At 56.5% G+C, this 24977-nt stretch overlaps 1 protein-coding gene across 2 annotated transcripts in view; it reads left to right on the forward strand.

Annotated features, from left to right (window-relative positions):
* The first annotated feature begins 331 nt into the window (after window positions 1–331).
* The window catches only part of KCNQ4 (potassium voltage-gated channel subfamily Q member 4), a 47823-nt gene continuing 23177 nt past the window's right edge, over window positions 332–24977 (forward strand). Inside the window, exon 1 of one of the 2 annotated variants that reach the window (XM_040974446.1) lies at window positions 332–723. In XM_040974446.1, coding sequence (XP_040830380.1) covers window positions 410–723 — 314 coding nt within the window. In that variant the 5' untranslated portion in view covers window positions 332–409. The remainder of the gene's footprint in view (window positions 724–24977) is intronic. The other variant, XM_040974447.1, reaches the window with a different exon arrangement.

Below are 24977 nucleotides of genomic sequence, written 5' to 3' on the forward strand. Positions count from 1 at the left end.
GCTCGCTCGCTCGCTCGCTCCCTCCCGATTTGGGAAGGCGGCCGCGGGGCGGGCGGGGGCGGCGGGGCGGGCGGGCGGGGCGGGGGAGGGTGACATGTGAGCGGCGCCCGGCGGCAGGTGGAAAGGCGAGCGGCATGGAGCGCGTAATAAGAGAGTTGGAGTCGGAAAGAGCCGCCCCAGTCGCCGGGGAAGCGGGCGGTCAGTGCGGGCTCCGGCGGCCCCCAGGCTCCGAGCACCCGCCCCCGACCCCGGCGCGGCCCCAGCCAGGCCCCTAGCCCCTCGCCGCCCGCGCCCATCCCGGGTCGCTCCGCCGGCCCTGGGTCCGAGCCATGAGCCGCTGAGCGCCCCGAGCGCGCCCCCGCCCCGGACTGTGCCCGGGCCCCGGCCGCCCCTCCGCCCGGCGCCGCCCATGGCCGAGGCCCCCCCGCGTCGCCTCGGCCTGGGCCCCCCGCCCGGGGACGCCCCCCGCGCCGAGCTGGTGGCGCTCACGGCGGTGCAGAGCGAGCAGGGCGAGGCGGGCGGGGGCGGCTCCCCGCGCCGCCTGGGCCTTCTGGGCAGCCCCCTGCCGCCGGGCGCGCCCCTCCCTGGGCCGGGCTCGGGCTCGGGCTCCGCCTGCGGCCAGCGCTCCTCCGCTGCACACAAGCGCTACCGCCGCCTGCAGAACTGGGTCTACAACGTGCTGGAGCGACCCCGCGGCTGGGCCTTCGTCTACCACGTCTTCATGTGAGTTCGCGCCCCGCGCCCTTTCTTCTTGCCCCGGTGCCCTCGTAGGCTCCAGGACGGCTGCCCCGCCCTGACTCCGCCTCCTGCCCCCCCAACCCACCTCGGGCCGACCCTCGTATCTCTTCCCACACTCCGGCCTGACTCTCCTTTCTGATGATCAGTAGCCTGACCTCCGACCTTCCTGTCTCACCCCTGCTTGCCCTGGCTCCAGATCGCTGCCATCTCTACTTATTTCCCTGACCGCCAAGTGCGGTTCCTCCATCCCAGGTACTCCCTTACTTCCAGTTTCCTACACCCAGGCACTCTGCCAATACTTGAACTTATAAATTGGGGTGCCTTTTCCTGTCCCTCACCTCTGCCCTAGCCAGAACATCCCATGGTCTTATATTTTCTATATCCTCTTCGCCAGTTGTGTAGCTTATGATGAACTTACACCTGCCCCCTTTGGACGTGGTCCTCTCCAGGGATGTGCCTGACCCCGGTCCAGGATTGGCTGTGATGGAAAATCTTTGGGAGGGTCGCAGGCCCTGTGAACTGTGTCTGACTTTATCAGTCTTTCCCTGGCTTTCTCTACCATCCTCAACTTTCCAGCGGTTGTGGCAGAGGCAGTAGCAGCAGCGGCCCAGCTCGCCCTGCCCTGCTTGGGCAGCGAGGCCCAGCTTGCCTGCCTGCTGGCCGGCAGCACAGGCCTGGCTCTGGGCGCCAGGGGAAAAAGAAAGAAGAGAGGGGTAGGTTTGGAAACACTGCCGCCGTGGGCACCCCGCCTCCCCCTGGCTGGGCTCCTGTAACTTTTAGAAGCACTGACCCTTCTTGGAGAGCAAAGAGTGAATTTTGGCAGCTCAGAGCTCTGTCTTGGGGGATGGCCTGGCCCCGGCCGGGAACATGAGAGGCCCGGCGGATATCAGTTGAAGGGCTGAGCCTTGTGCTGGGACGCTCGCAGGTGCTTGAAAGAGACCTCTGGTCTCTGGGAAATGTGTCTCTGTTAGTCCCTTCTCTGGACAGCCCTCTGGTCTTGGGGTCTCCAGGGTGGCCAGCTTGCCTATCCCTGGGCCTGACCAATTGCTACCTCTCTGTCCCATGGAGAGGTGTGCCCATCCCTCCACCTGCCCATATTGCCTGTGTCCACCCCTCTGTCGGTCTGTCCCATGAACTTCGTGTGTCTCTCCATCTGTGTATCCACCTGTGCCCCCTTCTCCCCTGTGTCCTCCTGTGCCTGCCTTTTAGTCTGATGCCTGCCTGCCCCTGTCCCTCTGAACTTGGGGCACAGCAGTGTGAGGGGAGGGGAAGGAAGCTGCCATGGGGAGGGTTAGAGAATGAGAAGTGTCCCAGTCGTGACGTACCTGGGAGTGGCAGTTTTGACTGCACCCCGAGAACCCTGGCCAAGTCTGGGGCAGACTTGAGATTGCTCAGGATGTGAGGTTGGGCTTTGGGTCAGGGTCAGTGGTAAGCGGTAGCCAATCCCCAGTACCCATTGAGAGGTCTGGGATCAATTCCTGTCACTACAGAGAGGCTCAATGGAATGCTAGGGCTTCTGTGCTGGTGGGCCTGAGGTGACAGACTGTGGGACCCCCTGACTGTTCCTGCAAGGTGAGATGCTCTGCAGGTGGCAGCTGTGCACACCAGTGGCAGCTATTGAAACATGACTTTGTCTAGGCATGGCTGGGGCTGGAATAGCCAATCTGCATCCAGGATGGGGGTCCTTACCCCCAGACCTGGCCACACAAGGCCCCGCAAGGGTCACAGGGGGTGAAGGAGCTGCTGTCTGTCCCCTGGCCGGCCACTGCTGTCACCTCTTCTGGAAAGGCCTCCCTTTCCTTCCCCAGGAGCTAAATCCGCTGACACCTTTGCCCTACATCCGGCCCTTTTCTGATGCCAGGAATGCCCTGGCCAGGGGCATGCTTGTCCCCAGGAGCCCAGGGGCCGAGGCACTTCTTGGGAGCTCCGAGGGAGGACAGGTGGTGTGATGACATCTGGGTGGTTAGGGATCTCAGGGAGCTGGGCATGCGTCTGAGAGGTGGTTACAGGATTGGGGTAGGGGCAGGGAGGGAAGGACCCACCTTCTGCACACCCAGGGCATGGGGAAGAAGGGGCTTGTGTCCTGACTGGGTCTCTCCAAGCCTCTGTCTCTAGGTTGTCCATGTAGCTGAGAAGCCCAGCCTGCCTGCCCGCCTCTGAGATGAGGTCATGGGTGGGAAGGCGCTTGGTAAGCTGGGGCCTGTTGGGGCCTGAGGCTTGGTGGTTGGTACTGGGGCTGGGGGAGCCTATGCCGCGGGGCAGGGGGGTTGTCCTGGTGCTCACTGCTGTGTATGTGTGTCCTCACAGGGACCTGCTTCTACAGCTGGGCTCCTCCCCCTCCCACTGTACATGGGGTTCTACCCCCTGCCCACTCCCAGTCTTTCCTAGAAACAAACCAAGGGAATAATAGTGAGTAAGGATCCCCTTGGCGGTGCCGCAGGTGGCTGCAAGAGGAGGCTAACTGGCAGGACAGCCTGGGAGAGGAGGAAGGGAAGAAGGGCTCCTGGGGCAGGGCATTGGGGAGACTGGCTCGCTCTTTGTACCTGCCAGCTGGCCACAGGCAGCACCTGCACCTTGTCTGGCATCCAGAGCCAGTTGCCAGGTTGGAGGGCATGCCTCTCCTGGCAGCCAAAAGCTTTGGGCCCTGGCTTCTTGCTGCTTCTGGAACCAGGGCATGTTTGGCATCACCCCCCCCTGTCTTTAGGCCTCTGGTCCTGTCTCCAAGCCTCACTCTCAAACTTTGCCCCTCCCCCCACACACACTCCTGCTGTCACCCAAGCTTACCCACCACCTCTAGCCTCTGCAGGCTCTGTTCTCTGGGAGACCATGGCACAACCCACCTCTGGTGGTTTTTAGGGTCCTTCTGCTCAGCCCCTCACTGCCCCTCTCTGAGGCAGAGGGCTGGACTTGAAGGGGCTGGGCATGGTCGCACAATCCTCTGACCCTCCATGGCCTGCTGCTCCCAGCCTCTAGCTGCAGCGGCCACCCTACTCTAAGTGAAACTTTATGAATTTGTAAACATCCTCCCCCAGCCTGGCCCAGGGTCAGAAGCTGTGGGAATTGGGAGGGAGGGAGGTGGCTGCCACTGCTGGGCCCTTGCTCTCTTAGCCCTGATCCCCCCAGCCTCTGGCCTGCAGCATGCCAAGGTTACCCAGAGCCCTCAGGCCTCCCCATCAGGGTAGGTGGGCACAGTCCTCATATCATGATGGCCCCAATGTGTCTCTGAGCAAACTAAGGCTTTGGAAGCCCATGTCACGTGGCACATCGCTAGTGGCAGATGAGAGGATCCGATCCCGATTTTTCTAAGTTGTGGCTCCCAGTGGCCACTTGCTTTGGCTGCTCGAGTTGAAGTTGGAATCTATGTGCCCATAATATGCAAGGCTGCACTGTGCCAGGGCTGCGCTGTGCCAGGGCTCTCTGTAAGGAGCCCTCACTGTGTCCCTCTGATGGGGAAATCAAGACTCCAAGGTTGTCACCCGGTTAACAGGTTAGGGCCAGGGTCCAAAGCCAAGCTGCACCCAGACCCTACACTGACTACTCAGAGCAGACCCCCACCACCTGGCTCTCATCAGCAGCAAACAGGGAGTTCTTTTTTTTTAAGATTTATTTTATTTTTATTACAAAGTTGGAATACAGAGAGGAGGAGAGATAGAGAGAGGAAGATCTTCCATCCGATGTTCACTCCCCAAGTGACCAAAATGGTCAGTGCTGTGCCGATCCGAAACCAGGAACTAGGAATTTCTTTCCAGGTCTCCCATATGGATGCAGGGTCCCAAGGCTTTGGGCCATCCTCGACTGCTTTCCTAGGCCACAAGCAGGGAGCTGGATGGGAAGTGGAGCTGCCGGGATTAGAACTGGTGCCCATATGGGATCATGGCACGTTCAAGGCAAAAACTTTAGCCACTAGATCACCGTGCCGGGCCCTCCCAGGGAGTTCTGAGGGGTCAGAGGACATTGCCTAGCACCTCCCCCCAACTCCAAACCATCATGCCTTGTGTGTGCAAGTGTGTCCCTACTAGCACGCCTGTTGGAATGTTGCATGCACCTGGATGTTACATGTCTCTCTCTTCTCTCTCTCTCTCTCTCTTTCTCTCTCCCTCTCACACACACACACACCACACACACCCAGTGGCATGCACCTTGCCAGAAAAAGCTGCCTCAGCCATTTCATGGATGTTCCAGAAATGTGGCCAGCACAGACTCAAAGGTTGGGGCAGAGCTGGCTCCTTGAGTTCTGCCCTGGAGAGGCCCTCCAAGGTCTTTCAGTCCCTCAGTCTAGTTTATGCCAGGGTCACTAAAGCACAGAAAGGGGACAGGTCCTCCTGCCAGGCTCCCCACCTCTCCGTCCAGTGGGGTAGGAGGAACTGCCCCGGAACCCCAGAACTTGCACATCCTGGAGCAAGCCTGCAGGAGACACTTGTTCTTGCCCCTGCTGGAGGCGGTTCACAGCCAAGAGCTTTGCCTTGTGCTTGGGAAGGCCTTGGAGTGCAGTCTGCATTTCTCATGCTGCTCATGTCCTGCCCACTCCTGGTGCAGGGTCTCTGTCCAGCGGATGTGGAGAGTTCCTCCTCCTCACCCTCTTGCACATCTCACTACCTGCACTCCTGCTCACCTAGGCCCTCCTTGGGGGTCACCGGAGCAGGTTGGGGCTCTCCTGTTCACCTGTCCCACCCCATTCCTGCAGTCTACTCCTCCCCAGGAGGAATGCCTGAGGGAGGTCTTTCTCCAGTGCTCTTTGCTGCACGAGCTGGGAATGTTCTGGGAGAAAATTATTCCCATGCTGGTGGCCACACTGGAGTGGGTGATTAATCTGAGACTCTGCAAGCCACTTGAAGGAGCTGAGAGCGCCTGTGAGGGGGTTCTCAGGCAGAGTTGGGGCAGCTCTGCAGAAGGGGCCTGGCCCCGTAGGAGGCCATGAATCTGTACCTATGTAGACAGAGGCAGAACAAAGGGAAGGGGCTATAGAGACGACAGGTTCATGGTCACTTCCAGGTCAACTCTTAGAAGTCATGAGTCTGTACCAGTGACTCCCTGTTTCCAGGTGTCAGTTTGTTCATCTGAGAAGTAGGAGTGATCACACTGGCCCAGACCCAATGAGACAGGCTCAGAACAGCGCTGGGCACTCAAGGGTCAGCTGCTGTCACTGTCACTGTGATGGTGGCCTTGTAATCAAATTCTTCACTTCCCCTTTTCTGGGCAGAGGCAGACAGATGGCTTTGATTCTCAATGAGTGTGTGTGTGTGTGTGTGTGTGTGTGTGTGTGTGTGTGACAGCTGCAGTGCCCTGCACAAGGAGCCCAAGGCTGTGCCGCCAGTCTCCATGCAGCATTCCCCAGGCCACCTTTGCCTTCTGCCCCACCCACCCTCTCACTTAGCATCCTCTCACTCAGCCCTTGAGCCACCCCACTGGGTGGCTCTTGTCATCCTCACTTCCCAGCTGAGGAAGTGAGGCAAGGAGAGGGAATGCCACCCACCTGCCCTCTTCACAGTGTGAAGAGACATTCCCCCCCCCATTAGATCCGCCCTAAGGTACCCATTGGCTTATTCCTTCCTTCTCATGGGGTCCTGGAGGCGGCTGCTGCAGCTGCTGAACCAGTGATCTCTGTTGCTGCTCTCCCTGAGATCTGGAGCCATGTGTAGGTGTGAGCGGGAAGTGGGCATAGCCACATGTGTTCCTTGCAGCCAGGCCTCTTGGTAAGACCTCAGCAACTAGACTGGCACAGGAAATGGAGGTTGACTCATGGAACAGAGATGGCCAGTGACCCCTGGCAAAGGGGTCAATCTCCCACTCTGAGCCAAAGGTCTTGGCCAAGGAGAGCCAGGAATTTCAAGGGGGATTTAGGTCTTGGGCCAGCACTTCCAGCCAGATTCCTGGGCCTAGCTGTCCTCCTCTATAAAATGGGCCACTGAGGGGTGCCTGGCACACAGTCCTGCTGGCTTGATCAGAAGTGCTGGCTCAGGCCCTTGAGACAGGGCAGAGAGCTTGGCTCCCAGCATCTTCCCCTGGAGCCCAGCGGAAGACAGGGCAGCAACCTCCTGAGCACCAGGAAGCTGCCGACCCCAGGACTCTAGGCTGGTTGGGCCACTCTGTCTCTAGGGCACCCCTGCCCTGGGGGTTGAGTCAGGGAGGGGTGAGGAGCAGAAGGGGCAGCTCCAGGCAGCAGGCTCATTTTGCTGGGAATTCATGAACAGTGCGGCCGCAGGGGGCCAGTAGCTCAGTGAGCCCTTCCCCTCTGGAGATGCGGGGAGCCCTGTGGAGAGCAGGGGTCTCAGGCCCAAGGACCAGAGGCAATTATGCGCCCCCTCTCCTGTGACCCTCTCAGATGCCTAGTCCGAGCCAGAGACATGGGGTAGGGGGGCCAGTGGTCAGGCAGTGGATGACAACCTGCTGAAGACAAATGCAGTATAGGTCCCACTGAAGCTGAAGGGATGGAGGATAGATAGTAGGAAGGACTGCCTGTGCCCTGGAGGTGGAGCGAGGCTCCTTGGAGTACTCTCCCAAACCTGGAGACCATGTCTGGCTTGGTAAGAATAACCCTAACTGTGCCTTGGGAGCTCAGGAACGGCCCTCCTCACATGGTGCAAAGGGTGGTAGTCAGTGCCTGCTCCATTTTTTGAGCTCACCTTTGGGGTGGAGGAGGGAGAGCAGGTGCCCATGGACTTTGGGGCAGAAGGGGATCATGGGCTGCCTGCCTCCCCCTTTCCCTCCCTGGAAGCCTCAGTTCAGGTCACTGTCTTTGGGTTTATTTTTTGCCGGGCTCGGCTGTCCCCCGGGAGGGGTGGGGGTAGGGAAGAGAGGAGGGAGAAAAGGAATGGCTTGGTCAGCACAATCCCTGGCGCCTCTGCTCCTGCCCCTCTTGGCCCAGCTGCCACCCTCTGCTGGAGGGACCAGCCACTGGGCACGAGGGGGACGACGCAGCCCCCACGGCACCTGCCTCCATGGTGGGGGGTGGCATGGTCAGAGGTTGGGAGCTGGCCTCCACACCCTCATCCCCTCTCCGTCTGGCTCTGCTGTGAAACCTCAGAGGCACAGGTCTCTGACCTGTGTACATCTATGGCTCCATTCCACAGATGGAGATACTGAGGCTGGGGGTGCTGATTGCCTGGGGACACAGCCTGTCTGGGGACCTTTCCTACTACCCCTCCTCAATAGATGGGTGTACATTGGTGTCGTGGGGGATGCTGCTTCCCACTGCTTCCATCCTTCCAGGCACAGGAACAGTCCCAAATTCATTCACTCATTGCTTTTCGGAAGCTCCAGGGAATGTGAAAGAAAATGTGAGCAACAGCCCAGCAGAGGGAAGGCGGGCCAACTGAGGATGCAAGAAGGCCAAGACGAGTTGCTGGTTCTTTTTAAGGCCATTTATTTATTTATTTGAAAGGCAGAGCGTTGGTGGAGGGTGGGTAGAGAAAGATCCCTTATCCAGTGGTTTATTCCCCAGATGGCTGCAACAGCTGGAGCTGAGATGATCCAAAACCAGGAGTCAGAAGTTTCTTCTGAATCTCCCACATTGGTGCAGTGTCTCAAGGATTTGGGCCACCTTCTCTGCTTTTCCAGGCACACTAGTATGGAGCTGTTGGAAGCAGAGTGGCCAGAACTCAAACCAGTGCCCATATGGGATGCCAGTATCACAGACAGTGGTCTAACAACACGTGCCCTTCACTCATGCTGCTTTTTCTTTCAAAAACACCTGTATGAAGCCCATTTTAAGGAGGATTAAGGAGAGCCTAAGGAAATTAAGTGAGGGTAGTTGAGAAGCAGTAGCCACAGGCTCCCTGTGGCCCACATCCTCCCGGGCTCCTCCTCACCTCTGGCTTTCTGGCCTCTCCTCACTCCTCCCACTCTCTGTTGTCAGCAGCTCTACCTCAGGTCCTCCTGCACATGCACAGTTTAGGGGTGGTCTCACACACTTGTGCATCAAGGTCACCTCCAGGATAGGAGATACCTTCTCCTCCTCCTCCCATTCATGTATGAGCTTCCTGTGCAGCAGAGTCCCCAGCCCAGTGCACTTCAAACCTAGCCCTGGGTCCACCTGGCGGAGGCTCCCCACCCCCAGTGCCCTGGCAAAGGCTCTCTCCAGCATCCCTAGCTCCCTGTCTGAGGAAAGCCCTTAGAGATTTCTCGGGGTTTAGACCTGCCAACAGGCCCCGAGATCACCGAGGGTGGGGCAGGCGGTGGCCTTTGGCCACAAGAACCACCAGACATAAGCTGGTGAGGAATGTCCGCTTTATTACGCACAGGTTACAGGTTTTTAAAGGGTAAGGAAGGTGGGGGGCAGGAGGGAGTCTTCCAGCCGACCCTACGCCCACCAAAGACGCTGTAATTGGCTGTATGACACATCTATCTCCCTAGACCTTCCGGTGATGTCAGAGGTCATGTTCAGGTGTACTTCCCTTGACCTTCTAGCCATGTTGGAGGTCACACTCCACTATAGGCCTGAAGGCTAAGGGGAGGGTTAGGCTTAAGCCACTCCCTCCAGGCAGCAGGGCAGGGGCCTGGGTGATATTACCACAGGGATTTGCTTGTTTAGGTTCTGTGTGCCTCTCCAGCTGCTGCCACGCCCTCTCTCCCACCCACGGTCTGGCTAACTCCTATTTGTACTTCCAGTTGCACAGGTAGCAGCATCCCTCCTGGAGAACCCATTTCCAACCCAGGCTCAGCTGGTGGCCTTCCTGTTCAGGAAGAGCTGGGTTCACCCCACCTGCCTGTTCTTGACTCCCCAGTACTGGACTAGGGTGGGAAGTTGGGCTGTGCTTTGGGAGGTGGTGCTGAGACTGGGTTGTGCAGAGGAGAAGGGTGTGCCAGCCAAGCGGGGAAGGCCGTTGAGTAGGAACTGGGGCTGCAAGGATGTCCCCCAAGCAAGCACTCTGTAGCTGCCTGGGCCCTGGCAGGTGGCAGGCCTTGCATTTCTCACACTGCAGCTGGGAAGCTGAGGCTCAGAGGGAACCAACACCCACCAGATGACATGAAGCTGGGACTTGAACACGTGTCTCTATGACTCCTAAGTCCACCTTTCGGAAGGCTCTCAGATGTGTCAGCAGACCCAGGTGGCTTTCAGTGGCCTCAGGCAAAAGCGAGAATAAGGACAGCGTGCTGACTTTTTCACAAAGCCAGACGTATTCCATTTAAAGGGCTGTCTTTTAGTCTGAGATTATGTCCTTTCTTTTATGAAATAGATGATGGTCTGGGATTTTTTTAAATGTCCTTAGTTGGCGAAAAAAATAAATGCAGACAACCTTATGTAGTCCCTGAAGTCCTGACTCCAACTCCTGGCCCCTCCTCCTGAGTCCTGTGGCCAGAAAGGGGTACCTTAGGCCCTGCCTCTCCAGGCACTGGAAGGCCACAGGGCAGGACTAGGGGGAAGGGAGAGTCAGGGCCAGCTGGCATCTGGAGCACTGGACCAGGAGTTATAGGCTGGCAGTTGTAGGCTGCCTTTACTTCCCAGAGGACATATGATGGCAGAGTGGTGCCCCAGCCTCTCTGAGATGCCAGCTTCCTTCCACATAGAATGGTAACTCCCTGAGAAAAAGACAAGAGGGATGCACATGGGTCCTGTAGGAGCAGAGTGGTCCTGCGGGAGCAGGGTGGAGATGTGGCCATGCTGGAGGCCTCTGGGATAAAGGAGGCAGTGGTGGTGGTGCATCTACTAGGAGCTGGGTTTAGCTTCTTTTCTTCTTTCATATATATGTATATATGAAAGGTAGATTTCACAGAGAAAGGAGGAGCAAGAGACAGAGACCTTCTATCTGCTGGTTCATTCCCTAAATGGCTGCGATGACCGGAACTGAGCTGATGTGAAGCCAGGAGTCTCTTCTAAGTCTCTCACATGGGTGTAGAGTCCCAAGCACTTGGGCCACCCTCCGCTGCTTTCCCAGGTGCATTTGCAGTGAGCAGAAAGGCAATTGGAGCAGCTGGGACGTGTAACATGCTATGCCACAACGCTGACCTGCAGGCCCAGATTCTGAGCGCAGAGTTTGTCATTCAGTACAATGATTCATAATCTCTCGTCTATACCTGGAATTGTGCTGCATATTTTTCACATCTGACTCAGTTGAATCCTCCTCGTGAGCTAGCTAAGGCGCTCTGCTTATCCCCACCGTGGGGATGAGGACGCTAGAGCTGGAGAGTGGCACGCGCCCCTGTCACATAGCCAGTGAGTGGTGACTGTCCAGGAGGACGGGAATTTCCTGGGCTCAGGCCAGACAGCTGAGTGCCCAGAAGGGCTAAACGCGGGTGGGAGGGGCTTGCAGGGCTGCCCAGGGAGTGGGTGGGAAGCAAAGGCATTCCTGCCTGGTGGCTTCTGGCAGTCCTGGCTGCGACTCAGCCTCTCCCTCAGCTCTCTCCCTCTGGCTCCCCTCTGGCTAGCAAATGGCTATGGAGCCCTTAGTGGAGTGCCAGCCACTGCTCTGAGTGCACTTTTCATTCTACACTACCCTTGGGAGGGGGGTGTTCTGTTGTTATGCCCATTTCTTAGATGGGAAGATCAAGACACAAAGAGATCAAATGGCTCCCTTCAGGGTCCACAGCCGGGATTCCGACCCCAACAGCCCCGTTCTGGAGGCTGATTTGTACCCACTGAGGGGCTGGCCTGAGGACCAATGGAGCTTTGCAGTTCATGGACCTACTCCCATCCCTGTTCCACACTGGGGACTTGTTTCTTCCCTCTGACTCTCTCACTTGGGAAGCCCTGCAGTCCCTGGGGGCCAGGCCCTAGGCCAGATGCTGGGGACAAAGCAATGAATCTGACCCTCCCCTGCTCCCTGGGGGAGAAAAACTGGAGGCAGGTGGTTACCAGGCAGGCTGTTAAGTGTCAGTGTTCCCAGGCAGCACAGAGGCTGGCACGGAGAGGCCAGGCCCAGCCCCAAACTGGGCCTGGAGAAGAAGGCTTCTTAGAGGGAAAAGCTTTGGTAGAAATCTGAAAGCTGACTAGGAGTGGTGGGCCAGAGGGACTAGCACCTGCAGAGACCCAGAGCCAAGGCCCCAAATGGCATTTGCAGAGAATAGCAAGAGGCTAGATGGGTCCCCGAGAGGAGGCTGAGGAATGATCAGGGCAGGGCCAGGCTAGAGAGCCAGCACCAGGCTGAGAAGTAGCAGCAAGTACCTGGAGAAGGAGAGGGGCAAAGTGCAGGCAGGCGGACACAGACCCATTTGTATTTTAGATATTCCTCTTTGAGACTAGCCAGGAGGAGGGCAGAGGAAAAAGAACTCTAGCAGGGAGCCCTGGGGATGCCACCCAGGCTGGCCCCTGCCTTTCCCTCCTCCACCCCACCCCTGACCTGCCCGACAGTGCCAGAGAGCCCCGGACTTTGCCTGTGGGAAAGCTCAGCTGCATCTGCACACCTTGACCTGGGGGAGGTGTGCACCTGAGTTGGGGGTGCTATAGAAGCAGAGAGGATGGCACAGGTCCCAGGTCTGGAAGGGGAGCCTGGTGGCTTTGGGTTCCACGGGACTCGCTCCAGTAGTTCCATGAACACACCCAAGGATTAGCTCAGGTGGTGAGGATGGGGTGCACTGGGGAAGGGAACAGAGCCTAGGTAGCTCCAGAGTCCAATTCCACAGGGGAACTCAGCTTGACAGGGTGGGGACTGAACTCAGGTTAGCAGCTGGAGTCCAGAGCAGACACCAGGCTCCGTGCAAGAGCTTGGTTGTCCCCAGTTGCACCAACTGGCCACCTTTCTGCAGAGCCTCACTCGGGTTGGCCTGGCTGCAGGTCCTCAGCTGCTGGTGTTGGGCAGGTTTCTTTGCTTTTTAGAACCCCAACCTCTGGCTCCACCCCAGGAAGGAGGTCCCCTCTCTGACTTGACGGTCCACTGAGTTCTCACGGTCACCCTTGGGGGAAGCTATACTTATACCAGTTGACACAGATGCTGGGAAGGGAGAAGTGACTTGCCCAAGGATAGGCAGCTAAGAAGCAGCTGAAAGACAGGGTTGGAGCCCCATAGTCTGGGTGCTTATTGGGGACCCTCTGAAAGACAGCCTCAACTCTGCACCTGTGCTGCCAGTACAGATCAGCCCCATGACTCAAGGAAGATGCATGTGTCAGCTGGGCAGGGTGTGTGTGCATGGGTGTAGCAGTCTGGGCTGGTCTGTGGGCTGGAACTTGGCTCATGCCAAGCCTGGTGCCCCCATGCTTGGGTCTGACAGCAGCTGCTGGCCCAGGGCAGGGAACTTCTACTTGCCCTCCTACATCAAAGGTTCTTCCTCATGGTGTGCTGGGCTGGAGAGAGAGCTGCTGGGGGTGGGGGCATGACCACCAAGGGTACCTGCCAGCCCCTGCCCTTCACATGACAGGCATGGGCTGGGCTCTGGGCTAGGGATTTGTGCAGTGCTAATCCAGGGGCTGCGCCCCCTCCCCCCATCTTGGCCAGGGCCGTGGGAGAGGTTTGTCCTTGCCCCATGCCCAGTGGCCCCATTGCAGATCCCTGGCACACACCCAGCTCTGCTTGGGGCCTTTGCCTGCCCTGCTCCTGTTCCCCTCCTCCCCTGACTATTACAGCCAAAGTAACACTCTCAGGGCAAATGCAGAAATGTCTGAAGCTGCAGGGATGGCTTCACTGTGCAGGATGGGGGCCAGGTCAGGGAGGTTTGGGGCCCAGGTTGAGGAAAAGTTGGTGGAGGATGAATTAGGGCTCAGAGCTGGAGTGTTTGGGGCTAATCATGGGCCACCTCTTCCTGGAGCAATTTGGCTACAAGTCAGGGAGGCAAATGTGTGGGCCGTGCCCCCCCTCTGTGGGCAGTAAACATGGCCGTCGCCAGGGAGACAGGCCCAAACATCCCGGCCCCCCACGGTTATTTATACCAGGACTCCCTCTCCTTCTCCTGCCTGCTCTAGCTTCTCAATCCACTGAGACCTGAGCCGAAGGTCCAGTCAGGAGGGCCCCAGCAGTAGGGACTGGGCACCGGCCACCGGCCACCTCCCAATGGCCTGGCCCATTGGAGGGTCCAGCGGCCGAGGCTGCGAGGGAGGGAGGGAGGAAGGTAAACACCTTGGGAAGGTGCCTGGGTGCATTGGCTAGGGGTACAGGCACCCTGGAACCTCAGCTTCTCCCCTACACACACACCCCGTGTCCAGGATGGAGGAGGTATCTATGACAGCTTTTCAAACTGCCTGAAGCAGTAAATCTGGTTCTTTAAGTGAAATCTGACACAGTGGGACCGCACACACCAGACACCACAAAGAGCACAGCAGAAGTGGTGTGTGTGTGTGTGTGTGTGTGTGTGTGTGTGTGTGTGTGTGTGTGGAGTCGGGGTGGTGGGGGCAGTCTAGCCCACGCAGCCCACAGTGCCCCGAATAGCAACCAGCAACTCCAGGGGGCCCACTTGGTTCCAGAATACATTCCAGGTACCCTGGAATTCCCTAGCCAAATATTTATGCCTGCTCCCAGGCAGGGCCAGACCTGTTCCCCTCGCTCAGCCTCCCAAGGGCTGCTGCAGGGTGACCAGGTGCCACAGGTGCTTATGCAGCTGGGAACTAGAGGCTGAGGCAGCCAAAGGGGTGCACCCACGGCCCCTCGTGCTTAGAAAGGGGTCCTGGGGAGAAGAGAAGGAGGACCAAAGAGGGTGACAGGAACTGTCTGTCCAATCTCTGTGGGATTCTAGCAGGGGACTGAGAATTTACATTCAAACTTGGCCTCTGGGATCATTAGCAGATGCATTAGGAAGTATAGAACCCAGTGTATTGAATTTGACTCAAATTTGTAACTATTTTGTGACCCAGCTCCTTATTTGTATTCTTGGCAGTTTGAGGGGTGGGCGAACCTGCCTGCGCCCTCCCTCCCTCCTGTGCAGCATCCCAGACACCCCACACACACCCTTTCAGGAGCGTATAGGCTTCCAGGGCCCACAGCACCCACGGCCCTGGCAACTCAGGGTGCCCAGTTCACTCCCCAGAGACTGTGTGGGTGGCCTGAGGGTGTGGGGGAGCCAAGCTGGTCCTGCTCTACCCTCTGTGTGTGTGTGTGTGTGTGTGTGTGTGTGTGTGTGTGTGCGCGCGCGCGCGCGTGCTCGGGACGGAGGTGGGGACAGTTGGGGGCGGAGGGTCAGGAACAGCTTTGGCACAGAGACTGTGTCATGGGACAGTGACAATGGGGTCCTGATGGAGGGCTGCAGGAGTGCTTCCCCCAAAGCAGGAGAGGATCCTTGAGGTCAAATGGGGCATCCCAAGGAGAGGATGTCATCTAGCGCTACAGGGATGGAGAGCTGGCGGTACCCAGGGAAAGGCCTTGGCTTCAGACGTCACAAAACCCTGGTGGCATCACAAGTGGGGGAGGAGGGAGCACACACTGGGAGGTGAATGCCTGGGGGCGGTGTCAGTGAGGAGGCCAGCTGAGAGGGGGTGGGTCTGGCCAGGAATGGGAAGCAGGAAGCCCAGAGGAAAGCGGTGATCTCAACTGCCCTCTGGGGCCACATCTCCCACCCCCATCTTCCTCCTCCATTCTCTCAGTCTCTTCATCTCTCTCCTTGGCCCTGACCTGGGTGGGGAGAGGGACATGTCCCCCTAAGCCCACCCTCCTCAGAGGAGGTTGAGCTGCATCGCTGCATCGTTGGCTGACATCATTCATTCACTCAGGGTTTCTTAAGAACCCCCAGGGCACCAAGCTGAGTCCCAGGTAGGGCAGCGAGCAAAGTGAAGTCCCTGCATCCCCCGGAGGTACATGTTAGGGAGAGCAGAACCACCAAGCACCATGTCCACGCTTGGACTCTCTGCCCATGCTCTTGGAATGGGACCCCTGTTAGCCACTCACTTATTACAGCCTGCCCTTGGCCAGCATCCAACTCTCATATAGAGAGGGGGAACAGGCCCCCAAAACTCAACCGCTCTGTAGGAAGAGCACCGAGAGGCTGGCTGTTGGGAACTGGGCTCGGGCCTGGGGTCTGCCCATTTTGAACCCCCTGTAGGGATGTTGGGGCTTGGGTTTGTTAAGTCCCTCTCTCGGAGAAGGACCCCAGGCCTTGGTGGGAGGCTGAGGGTGCTCAGGCTCAGTGGTGACAGCATCACTGGTTACACAAGATAACAGTTGCTACCTGTTGGATTGGTCTCAGCTACTTCCTGGCCTGCAGCTCTGTCCCGGCTGTGCCTTCCCTCCCTTTTGCCCGTTGGGGGAAGAGTCTCTGTAGGATGAGATGACTCTCATGAAGTCACACGTGACACGATCTGACACTGGGAGACCTGAAGCTCCGTGCTAGGCGGGTGCTGCCTGGCACCTGCCCCTCCTGGGCGCTCAGCCTTGAGAGTGGAAACCCAGCCATGGCACGCCCCCGCCCTCGGAGGCTGGCGCCACCCCGAGCCTGGGCACTGGGTCCTGCGACCCGGGCCAGGCAGGGGCCAGGGGCCCAACCAGGTCACAACTCTATCTAAGGACCTGGGTACCACGACGTCCTGGGGCGCTCAGTCCCGCCCCATGGCGAGTTCCCGGGCGGTCGGGGTGTCGCGTCCCAGGTCTGCAGCCCGGACCTCGGGGACGCGGCGGCACCTTCACACTTTCCGCTTGGCCCGCTGCTCGCCTTTCAGGCCGCTGCATTTTCAATTGTTAATTTGGAAACGGAAAAAGAAGCCGGCAGGGCGGGGAAGTAACCCGAACCGTGGCTGCTCAGGCCCCGCGCGCGCGCGCGCGCTCCGCACACGGCCGCGCCCCACCCAGGCCGAGGCAGGGTCAACTGCAGCCCCGAGCCCGGCCTCCACGGGTCCCGCCGGAGGAGATGCAAAAGGCCCCGGCTGGGGAAAGCCAGGTCCAGAGCCCCTCAGGAGGCCTCCTGCAGGACCGCTTCAGTCCGAGGAGCCCCGCGCGGCGTCAGCGCGGTGTCCCGAGGTGAACCCGAAGCTTTCTGCAGTCAGACCCCTTGTCCCCAGACGGCCACCAGGGGTCACAGGCCAGGAAGCTGAGTCCAGAGAGGGACAGTTGACCTGCTGAAGAACACGCAGCAGAAGCAGGTGCTGAGTTCAATTCCTGTTGTTTAGACTGCGAGGCATGGAAGATCTGTCAACTTATTCTCAGCAAGAGAGCCTTAGGATCAAGAGACCCAAGCTGTTCCTTGCCAGTGTTTAGGCATGTCTCTGTTGTAAATGACGGGTGCACCTGCTCCTGGGCCCACACTGGCTCCTGCTTGCTGTTGTGGTTCAGCCTGGGGTTCCTGGAGATTCCCACGAAATGAAACGTAAAATATGCTCCTTTTGGAAGACGCTAGGACAGTGAAGGCCTTGACCTTCCTTTGGAGAAGCTGACGCTGGAAGCTGCTAGTAAAGCTGTGGAATGCTCCAAAACCTTACCTGATCCCTTCTTTTTCTTTTTTCTTTTTTTAAAAAGATTAATTTTGCTTATTTGAAAGGTGAAGTTACAAGGTGAGACAGAGGGATACAGAGGGAAAGATCTTCCATCCGCTGGTTCACTCCAAATGGCTGCAACAGCTAAGGTTGGTCAAAGCCAGGAGCCAGGAGTTTTATCCAGGTCTCCCAAGTGAGTGCAGGGTCCCAAGTGCTTGAGGCAGTGTCTGCTGCTCTCCAAGGCACATTAGCAGGGATCTGGATCTGGAGTAGAGCAGCTAGGACTCAATTTGACGTCCATATGAGACCCAGGGCTTGCAGGCAACATCTTTATCCGTTCATGCCACAAGGCCACCTCCCCATACTCATCCCTTCCTTGATGAATTGAGTCTGGGAAGTAACTTCCCAGCTCTTCAGTTGTCTGGGGACCATGTGCAGCTGGAAGCCCAAGTCCCTGACCTTTCCTCTATGCTGTCCCCCATCCTGACCCTTCCCTGACAAGTTCCCACCTTTCAGGCAACCGGGCATCTGTAGGAATGCCAGCTGGGCACTCTGTCTTTATACAGACACTGGAACTTGGAGGGTGGAAGCTTAAGATCCTCCTGATCACACTCCTCCTGAACTGTGGGGTAGGGCCGGAGAAGCCCAGATCCTGACTCAGGGTCACACGGCAGCCCCTTCCCATTCCTAGGACTTCCCTGGATTCAGCCTGGCTGGTCCTGGATTGGGGGTTCCCGCTGGGAACCAGGCTGTCAGTGCAGCTGGGAGCAGCTGCAGAAGTGTGGCCTGGTGAGTTTGCATGTTGTTTTGCTTACTAGTAGCAGCCTGGGACCAAGGGCATTGAAACTCCCCAATGCCCTTGAACCTCCCACTGGGTGGGGTCCCTCAGTGGCTGAGTCTGCAAAACCTGCTGCCAGGGCTTAGTCTTGGCACTTGAGCTCCCCAGAGGGTTCTGTCCTTCCCACAGCTCCTGTTCTACCCTGTCAGCTCTTGTTGGTGCTGGCCCCACTCTGGAGAACCAAGCAGTGGGAACTGAGCCTTTGCCATTGTTTGGCAATCTTCCCTCCTTACACCCCCTCCCCTTCCTGCTTAGCACAGGTACTGCTGATTCAGATGACAGAAGGCTCCTTGGAAGTGACCCTGGCCCCTGCCAGGCTCCAGTTAGTTGCTGGGGGAAATCTGCAATGCTTCAAGCCAATGTCACACTCTTTCACATGCAGCAGGGGCCAGGTTCCATCCTGGCCCCAGGAATAAGGGGAGCGAGGAGCAGGTGCTTGGGACCTTCTATAGAGCAGAGGAGAAATCAGAACATAACTTGGGGAATTAGCAAAGCTGGGTACCAGACCCAGCTCTGTTTCCAACTTTCTATATGGCCACACAAGTAGGCAAGGTCCCTTCTGGGACTCTAAAGGAGGTGTGTAAGGCATCCTTCAATATCTGATCACATCTTGCCACCTCTGTTTCCCCTTGTGAAGCAGAGGCTGTCCTCCGCTCCACACCTTGTGTCATCTTTTGCAAATGCTATTCAGCTCATGGTGCTCCCTGACCTGCTTCCCTGTCTTGCCTAGAGGAAAGACACAAATCCTCGTAGCAGCCAGCGAAGGGCCTGCTTGCTTTCCCCCACTGACCCCTAGCTAATCCTTTTCAGATGACTCTGGGACATGCCTGGGCCCCTTCTAGATCATATCTTGTTTTGTTTTTAATATTGATTTATCTCGAAGGAGTTACAGAAAGAGATGAAGAGGGAGAGAGAAATCTTCCATCCACACTGGCCCACTCCTCAGATAGCTACAACTGCCAGGGCTGGGCCAGGCTGAAGCCAGGAACCAGATCTCTCACATGGGTGGCAGAAGCCCAAAGCACTTGGAATATCTTTTGTTGTTTTTTTCCCCAGTCTATCAGCAGCAAGTCGGATTAGAAGTGAAGCAACCAGGACTCAAATTATGGCCCACAGGGGCTGTGGCTTTGCCTGCTGCACCACAGCAGGAGCCCGAGGCTCTGGTCTTCTGTGCTTGTCTTTCCCTCTGCCCAGACCACTGGTCTCCCAGATGCTCACATGGGTCCTTTCTGCATTGATCTTTTCTTGAAGTTCCCTGCTCAGAGCTGTTGACCCTGAGCACTCTATCAAAGTAGTTCCCCTGGCTCTGAAACTGGTGTTGCCTGTCTCTTTGCTCTTTTAATTTTCTCCATCATTATCTGACAGTTGAGGTTTTATTTGTTTACTCATCTTATTTATTTGAAAGAGAGAGATCTTTCTTCTGATGGTTCATTCACTTAATAAGCTGGGCAGGCTGGGGCCAGGAGCCTGGAAGTTAACCTGGATCTCCCCAAAGAGTGGCAGGAACTGGGAGATCTGAGACTCTGAACCCAGACTCTGTGGTATGGGGAATAGTTGCCCAGGTGATGTCTGAACTGCTACTACAAATGCCTGCCTCTACTTGCTTTTTTATGAAACTCCTCTCCCCTTCCCCTAAGCATGTATGCGCCCTGAAGGAGAGGACGTTGTCTGCTTTTGTGCATGTCCCGTGCTGTGTGCCCAGCTCAGTGTTACTGAGTGTGTGGTTCCTGGACTGCACCCCTGCACTCTTCCCGCTTACTTCAGTACTTGGGAGAGCTCACAGAGCCTGGCTGGGGAAGTCAGCACTGCCTGGCTGGCCCCCAGCAGGTGAATGGCTCCCACTTCCTGCTTGTTCTACCCTGGCTCCGGCTGGCATGCTGCTCAGCTGCCTACACTGGTGCGGTCGGCAGTCCGAGGGCTTGGGGCTGGTCCAGTGGCAGAGGATGAAGCTATTACTCATCGTAGTAGTCTTTTCCATTACGATAATGAAACACCTGAGGCTGGATACTTTATAAAGAAAGAAGGCTTATTTAGGTCGCAGTTCCGGAGGTTCAAGGGCATGGCACTGGCTTGGTGAAGGCTTCCTGCCGGATGGTATCATGATAGTGAGAGTTTACGTTAAGTGAGAAATCCCAGGGAGAAGCAGGAAGCCAGAGAGAGGCTAGGTTCCCACAGGAACTGAGTATTCATTTTGTTTGAGATACTGACACATAGAGAGAAAGAGAGTCTCCCATCAACCGCCCTCAACGGCAGTAGCTGAGCAGGCCATAGTCAAGAGCCGGGAACTCGGTCTCAGTCTCCCATGTGAATGACAGGGATATAGGAATTCCAGCCCCTGTGCTGTCACCTGCATCTCCCAGGGTCTGCATTAGCAGCAAACAAGCAGCAAACAGACCATGACTCATCCAAACCCCCGTATCTGCCCCCCACCAGGGGACTTGACATGGGACACTGTCCACTAGGCCTATCTCCACCAAGAGCTAAGTTAACCCATGCCCTTCTGAGACTGCCCAGTAACCTCCCACGAGGGTCCCTGCACCTCCTAACTGCCCTGGGCTGCAGGCTTCCAGCATGGGAATGGCTGGGAGCAAACCATATGCAGACCATAGCATCTGTGAATGCCTTTTCCAGGGAACACCACCTTACCCATGCTAGTGAGACTGAGAGCTTTCAAGCCTACTCAAAAACAACAGGTGTTCCCTGTGGGCCAGCACTGTGGCATAGCAGGCTAAGTCTCCACCAGTGGCACTGGCATCCCATATGAGCATCGGGTCATATCGCTGTAACTCGACTTTCAATTCCAGCTCTCTGCTAATTTCTGGAAAGGCCATAGAGGAAGGCTCAGGTGCCACACAGGAAACCTGGAAGAAGCTACCTGGGTTCAGACTGACCCATTGTGGCTTTTTGAGGAGTAAGCCAACTGATGGAAGCTCTCTCTTTCTGTCTATCTCTCTGTAACTCTGCCTTTCCAATAAAAACCTTAAAAAAAATTGGCATGTGCAGGTGAAGTTTGCCAGTGAGGGGGAAAGAGAAGGATTCTGTGGAGGTTCCATGGTGGGAAACGTGCCTAACACTCACAGATAAAGAGGGTGAAACTCCAGGGCAGGATGGCTGCTGCCTCTTCTTTTTGCAAGTCTGTCAATGTTCCTCCATCATCCTTGGTTCTAAGCTCAGGTGGGTACTTCTTGGGTCAACCTCCCAATTCAGACAGGCTGGCAGTGGCCGGAGAAAGGCACGAAACATCCCTAGGATGGCCGTGCTTCAGGGCCCGAGGAACCCAGAGGAAAGGGATGTCTGTTTCTAACGGGGTCACTCGAGGGACCGGGTGTTTGTAACTTGTCAGGCTGGGGCACTGCTGTTTTCTAATGGGCCTCCCAAGAGGGGACATTTTTTTCATAGTTTGTACTGTGTGCTGGCAACTGCTGTCCCTCTGGGAACAAACTCAGAGGAACTAGAGCTGAGCGGAAGGCCAAGTCTTGCCTTCCCAGCCCTACTGCTGGAGAGACACAGGCAGAAGCGATTCAAGCCACTCTCCAGTTGTCCCCAGTCTTGAGGCTGTGGCCAGAGGAACCAACGCCCCAATGCTGAGCATCAGCACAGGCCTCTGGCCTGGAGAAGCAGCCACGAAGGTGGCAGTGCTGACGTGGGGGCCCTGGATCATGTGTCTGGCTCCCTTTGCCATATTTAGAATTGCTGAATCCTCCTAGCCCCTGAGAATTCTTGGAAAGAGCCTTACCCTGAGGCCTGGCTCTCTGCCTGTCCCTTGGTCCCCCTAAAGAGAGAGAGTAGGAGCCTGCTCTGCCTGGAGGAGGCTGGGGGTCCCCCCCACCCAGATCCTGTGGGACCCCACCCTAGCCAGGTAAGGCCTGACCAGTCCCACTGAAAGCTGTCTCCAGCTTTGGCCCCATGGTCATGCTGGAAGAAGTAGGGTCGTGACACCTACCCCTTGGGAGTCTTGGCTAAATGGGGTCCAACTGGGCCCAAGCGTCCCCAGAAAGGGGGAAGACCGACCCCCTCCATTGAGGCCTTGGTCTGATGGTCTGAGGAGCTGAGCAGTTATACCTCTTGCAGGCCAGCTATGCAAAGCTAGGTGCCACAGGAACAGGGCTTGGAGAGAGGGAGAGGCTGGGTCCCGAAGTGCCTTGCCTGTGACCTGGGGAAGGCCGGTGTACACTTTGACCCTATGCAGGCATCAGCACTAAGCAGATTTGAAAAGACTTGTGTTGAGGTTATGGGGCGGCTGCTTCTTAAGCCTGTCTACACTGTTGGGAGGAATGGGCATATGGACATTAGAGAGGGTCCCCAAGGGAGCTCCAGCAGCAAAGCCAGCTGCAGGAAGACAAGAGCCCTACCTCTCAACCCAGGAAGGAGCAAGGGAACCGTACTCAGCACCTGGTCAACCCCTCTCCCAGCCTGGGCTGGGCTGGGCTATTTCACATCCCCACGCTTCAGTCCTACCAGAGCTGGAGCAGGTGTGGGTGTGTGTGTGGTGGGGGAGCTTCCGCTCCCAGCTCCATCCCTTCTCCTCCCCTTCCTGTGGATTATAGAGAAGCCACAGGATCTGGCCCTGCTTCCCAGGACTCTGTCTTCACTCCACTGATCCATCCTGCATCTTCAGCTTTCTCCCCTGCCCTCTCCACTTCTTCCACTCTGGCTTTTAAAATTTTTATTTTTTTAAAGATTTGCTTATTATTTGACAGGCAGAGTTACAGAGAAAGAGGGAGAGATAGAGATTTTCCATCTGCTGGTTCACTCCTCAAATGGCTGCACCAGCTGGAGCTCTGCCAATTGGAAGCCAGGAGTCGGGAGCTTCTTCCAAGTCTCTCATGTTGGGCCATCCTCCGTGGCTTTCTCGGGCCATTAGCAGAGAGCTGGATTGGAAGTGGAGCAGCTGGGACCTGAATCGATCCATATGGGATGCTGATGCTGCACACAGCAGCTTTACTTGCTATGCCTCAGTGCTGCTTCCTGACTCTCTCACCTTCACACCAAATGCACCCCCTGCCAGGAGTTCTGTCTGCGCTTCCCACCCTCACCCTTTCTCACTCCTTCTGGGCCTGCTCTGATTGCCTTCCCTCAGAGGCTCCCTGACCAAGGGACCAGTGTGTTCTCCAATCCAGTGACCGTTTGCAGGCTCATCCCCTTGACCTCTCACAGCATTGGGCAGTGATGCCCAAGCTCCCTGACAACTTCCCTCAGCCTCTCTTCCGGAACTTCCCCCCTTCTCTCTGTCTGGGGTGGCCTCTGCTTGCTGCAGCTCCCTCTGGCCCTTCATTCTGTCTCAGTTACCATCTCCACCCAGGTGCCCCCCAGCTCTGCGTTTCCTACCATCTCTCTCCCTTCCTCCCCACTGTGTATCTGCCCAGTGCCGCACAGCCCGTTCCCTCCCAGCGAGTCTGAAAGCGAAATCAAGCCTGTTCACCCTGCTTCACCGGGTCTCCTCTCTCCCATGCCCAGCCAGCAGCACAGGCAGTACCTCCCTCGTTGTTCACAGGTGTCCTCGAGGCGACTTCCTCCAGCTTTCTCCAGTCTTCCCACGTCCCTGCTGCCTGCAGCCCGGTCTGCGCTATCTCACCCTTCTGCTGTTTAATCCATGTGTTTCAATGCCCCTGGCAGGTGGCCCTGAAACACAAATCAGTCTTTGCCACTCCTGCTCTTCCAACTGCCCCAAGCTCTCCATTGCGTTTTCACTGACCCTCAAAGGCCAGAGGCTGCTGCTCAGCAGTCTGGCTTCTCTGGCTTCTCCACTGTCCCCTTTCATTGTAGGCCCACTCCTCCTTGCTCCCCACCCCCCACCGAAATCCAGAACTACTGCCCATCTTGGGGTTCCCCCAAGACTCCCACATCCTGCTTCCTCAGCCTGAGTGCCTCATTCCTGCCTAGACATTCCCTTCAAGAAATTCTCACTGATCTCTCTGCTTTGGTTGTGCTGAAAACCTTTTGGAGCTCTCCCAGTCCCCTGGCACATCTTGTCTCAGTACATCACCTCATCTAGCATGTCAGATCTGTTACCCTTGCTCAGGTCTGGGGATCTGGAGCATTCATTTCTAGCTTTACAACAAACTTGGTTGAGTGGGATGGTGATGAATGCTTCCAAAAGTGCATGGGGCAGGCCCGACATGGTAGCCTAGCAACTAAAGTCCTCGCCTTGCACGCACCAGGATCCCATATAGGCACCGATTCTAATCCCAGCAGCCTCCCTTCCCATCCTCCATGTTTGTGGCCTGGGAAAGCAGTTGAGGCCGGGCCAAAACCTTGGGATCATGCACCTCCGTGGGAGACCCAGAAGAGCTCCTGGCTCCTAGCTTTGTATCGTAATAGCTTTGGCCATTTTTGTGTGACCATTTGGGGAGTGGATCAGTGGATCCACTGAGTCCATCAGTGGATGGAAGATCTTCTCTGTCTCTCCTCCCTCTGTATATCTGACTTTCCAATAAAAAAATATATATATATATATATATATATATATATTTTAAAAAGTGCACAGGACTCAAAGAGGCAGGATGGCAGCCCCTTCTCTCCTGTGAGCTTCCTGACACGCCTCACTTCATGTGTGGCCAGGGAAATTGAGTCCTAGAGAAATCATGAGATCTGAACCCAGTGGTCTTGGGTTTAGGTCCTGACTTACGACTTTGGACAAGTTAATAGATCTGGAGCAAATGTTGTGGATTTGGGCTGGAATCGCACTTTTGCTTCTGGTCCAGTTTCCTGCTGATGGGCACCCTAGGAAGCTGCAGTTCTTAGGTCAAGTTCTTGGGTCTCTCCCAGCCAAGTGAGAGTCCTGGATGCAGTTCCAGGCTCCTGGCTTTGGTCTGACCCAGCTCTAGTTGTTGCAGGCATTTGGTGAGTGAATCAGTGGATAGAACATCTCTTTTCCGCCCTGCCGTTCAAATAAATAAATAATAAACAAATAAACATTTAAGAACATGTCTGTGGGATTTTGACAAAGTTGATGTACCTTTCTCTTGTATCTTTAAAAAAAAAGATTTATTTATTTTTGTTGTAAAGCAGATTTACAGAGAGAAGGAGAGACAGAGAGAAAGATCTTTCATCTGCTAGTCAGCTCTCCACATTGCTACAATGACCAGAGCTGAGCTTATTTGAAGCCAGGAGCTAGGAGCTTTTTCCTAGTGTCCCATG

Source organism: Ochotona curzoniae, unplaced genomic scaffold (genome assembly GCF_017591425.1).
Source record: "Ochotona curzoniae isolate NIBS_2020 unplaced genomic scaffold, NIBS_Ocur_1.0 contig_2404, whole genome shotgun sequence".
Classification (NCBI taxonomy): Eukaryota; Metazoa; Chordata; class Mammalia; order Lagomorpha; family Ochotonidae; genus Ochotona; species Ochotona curzoniae.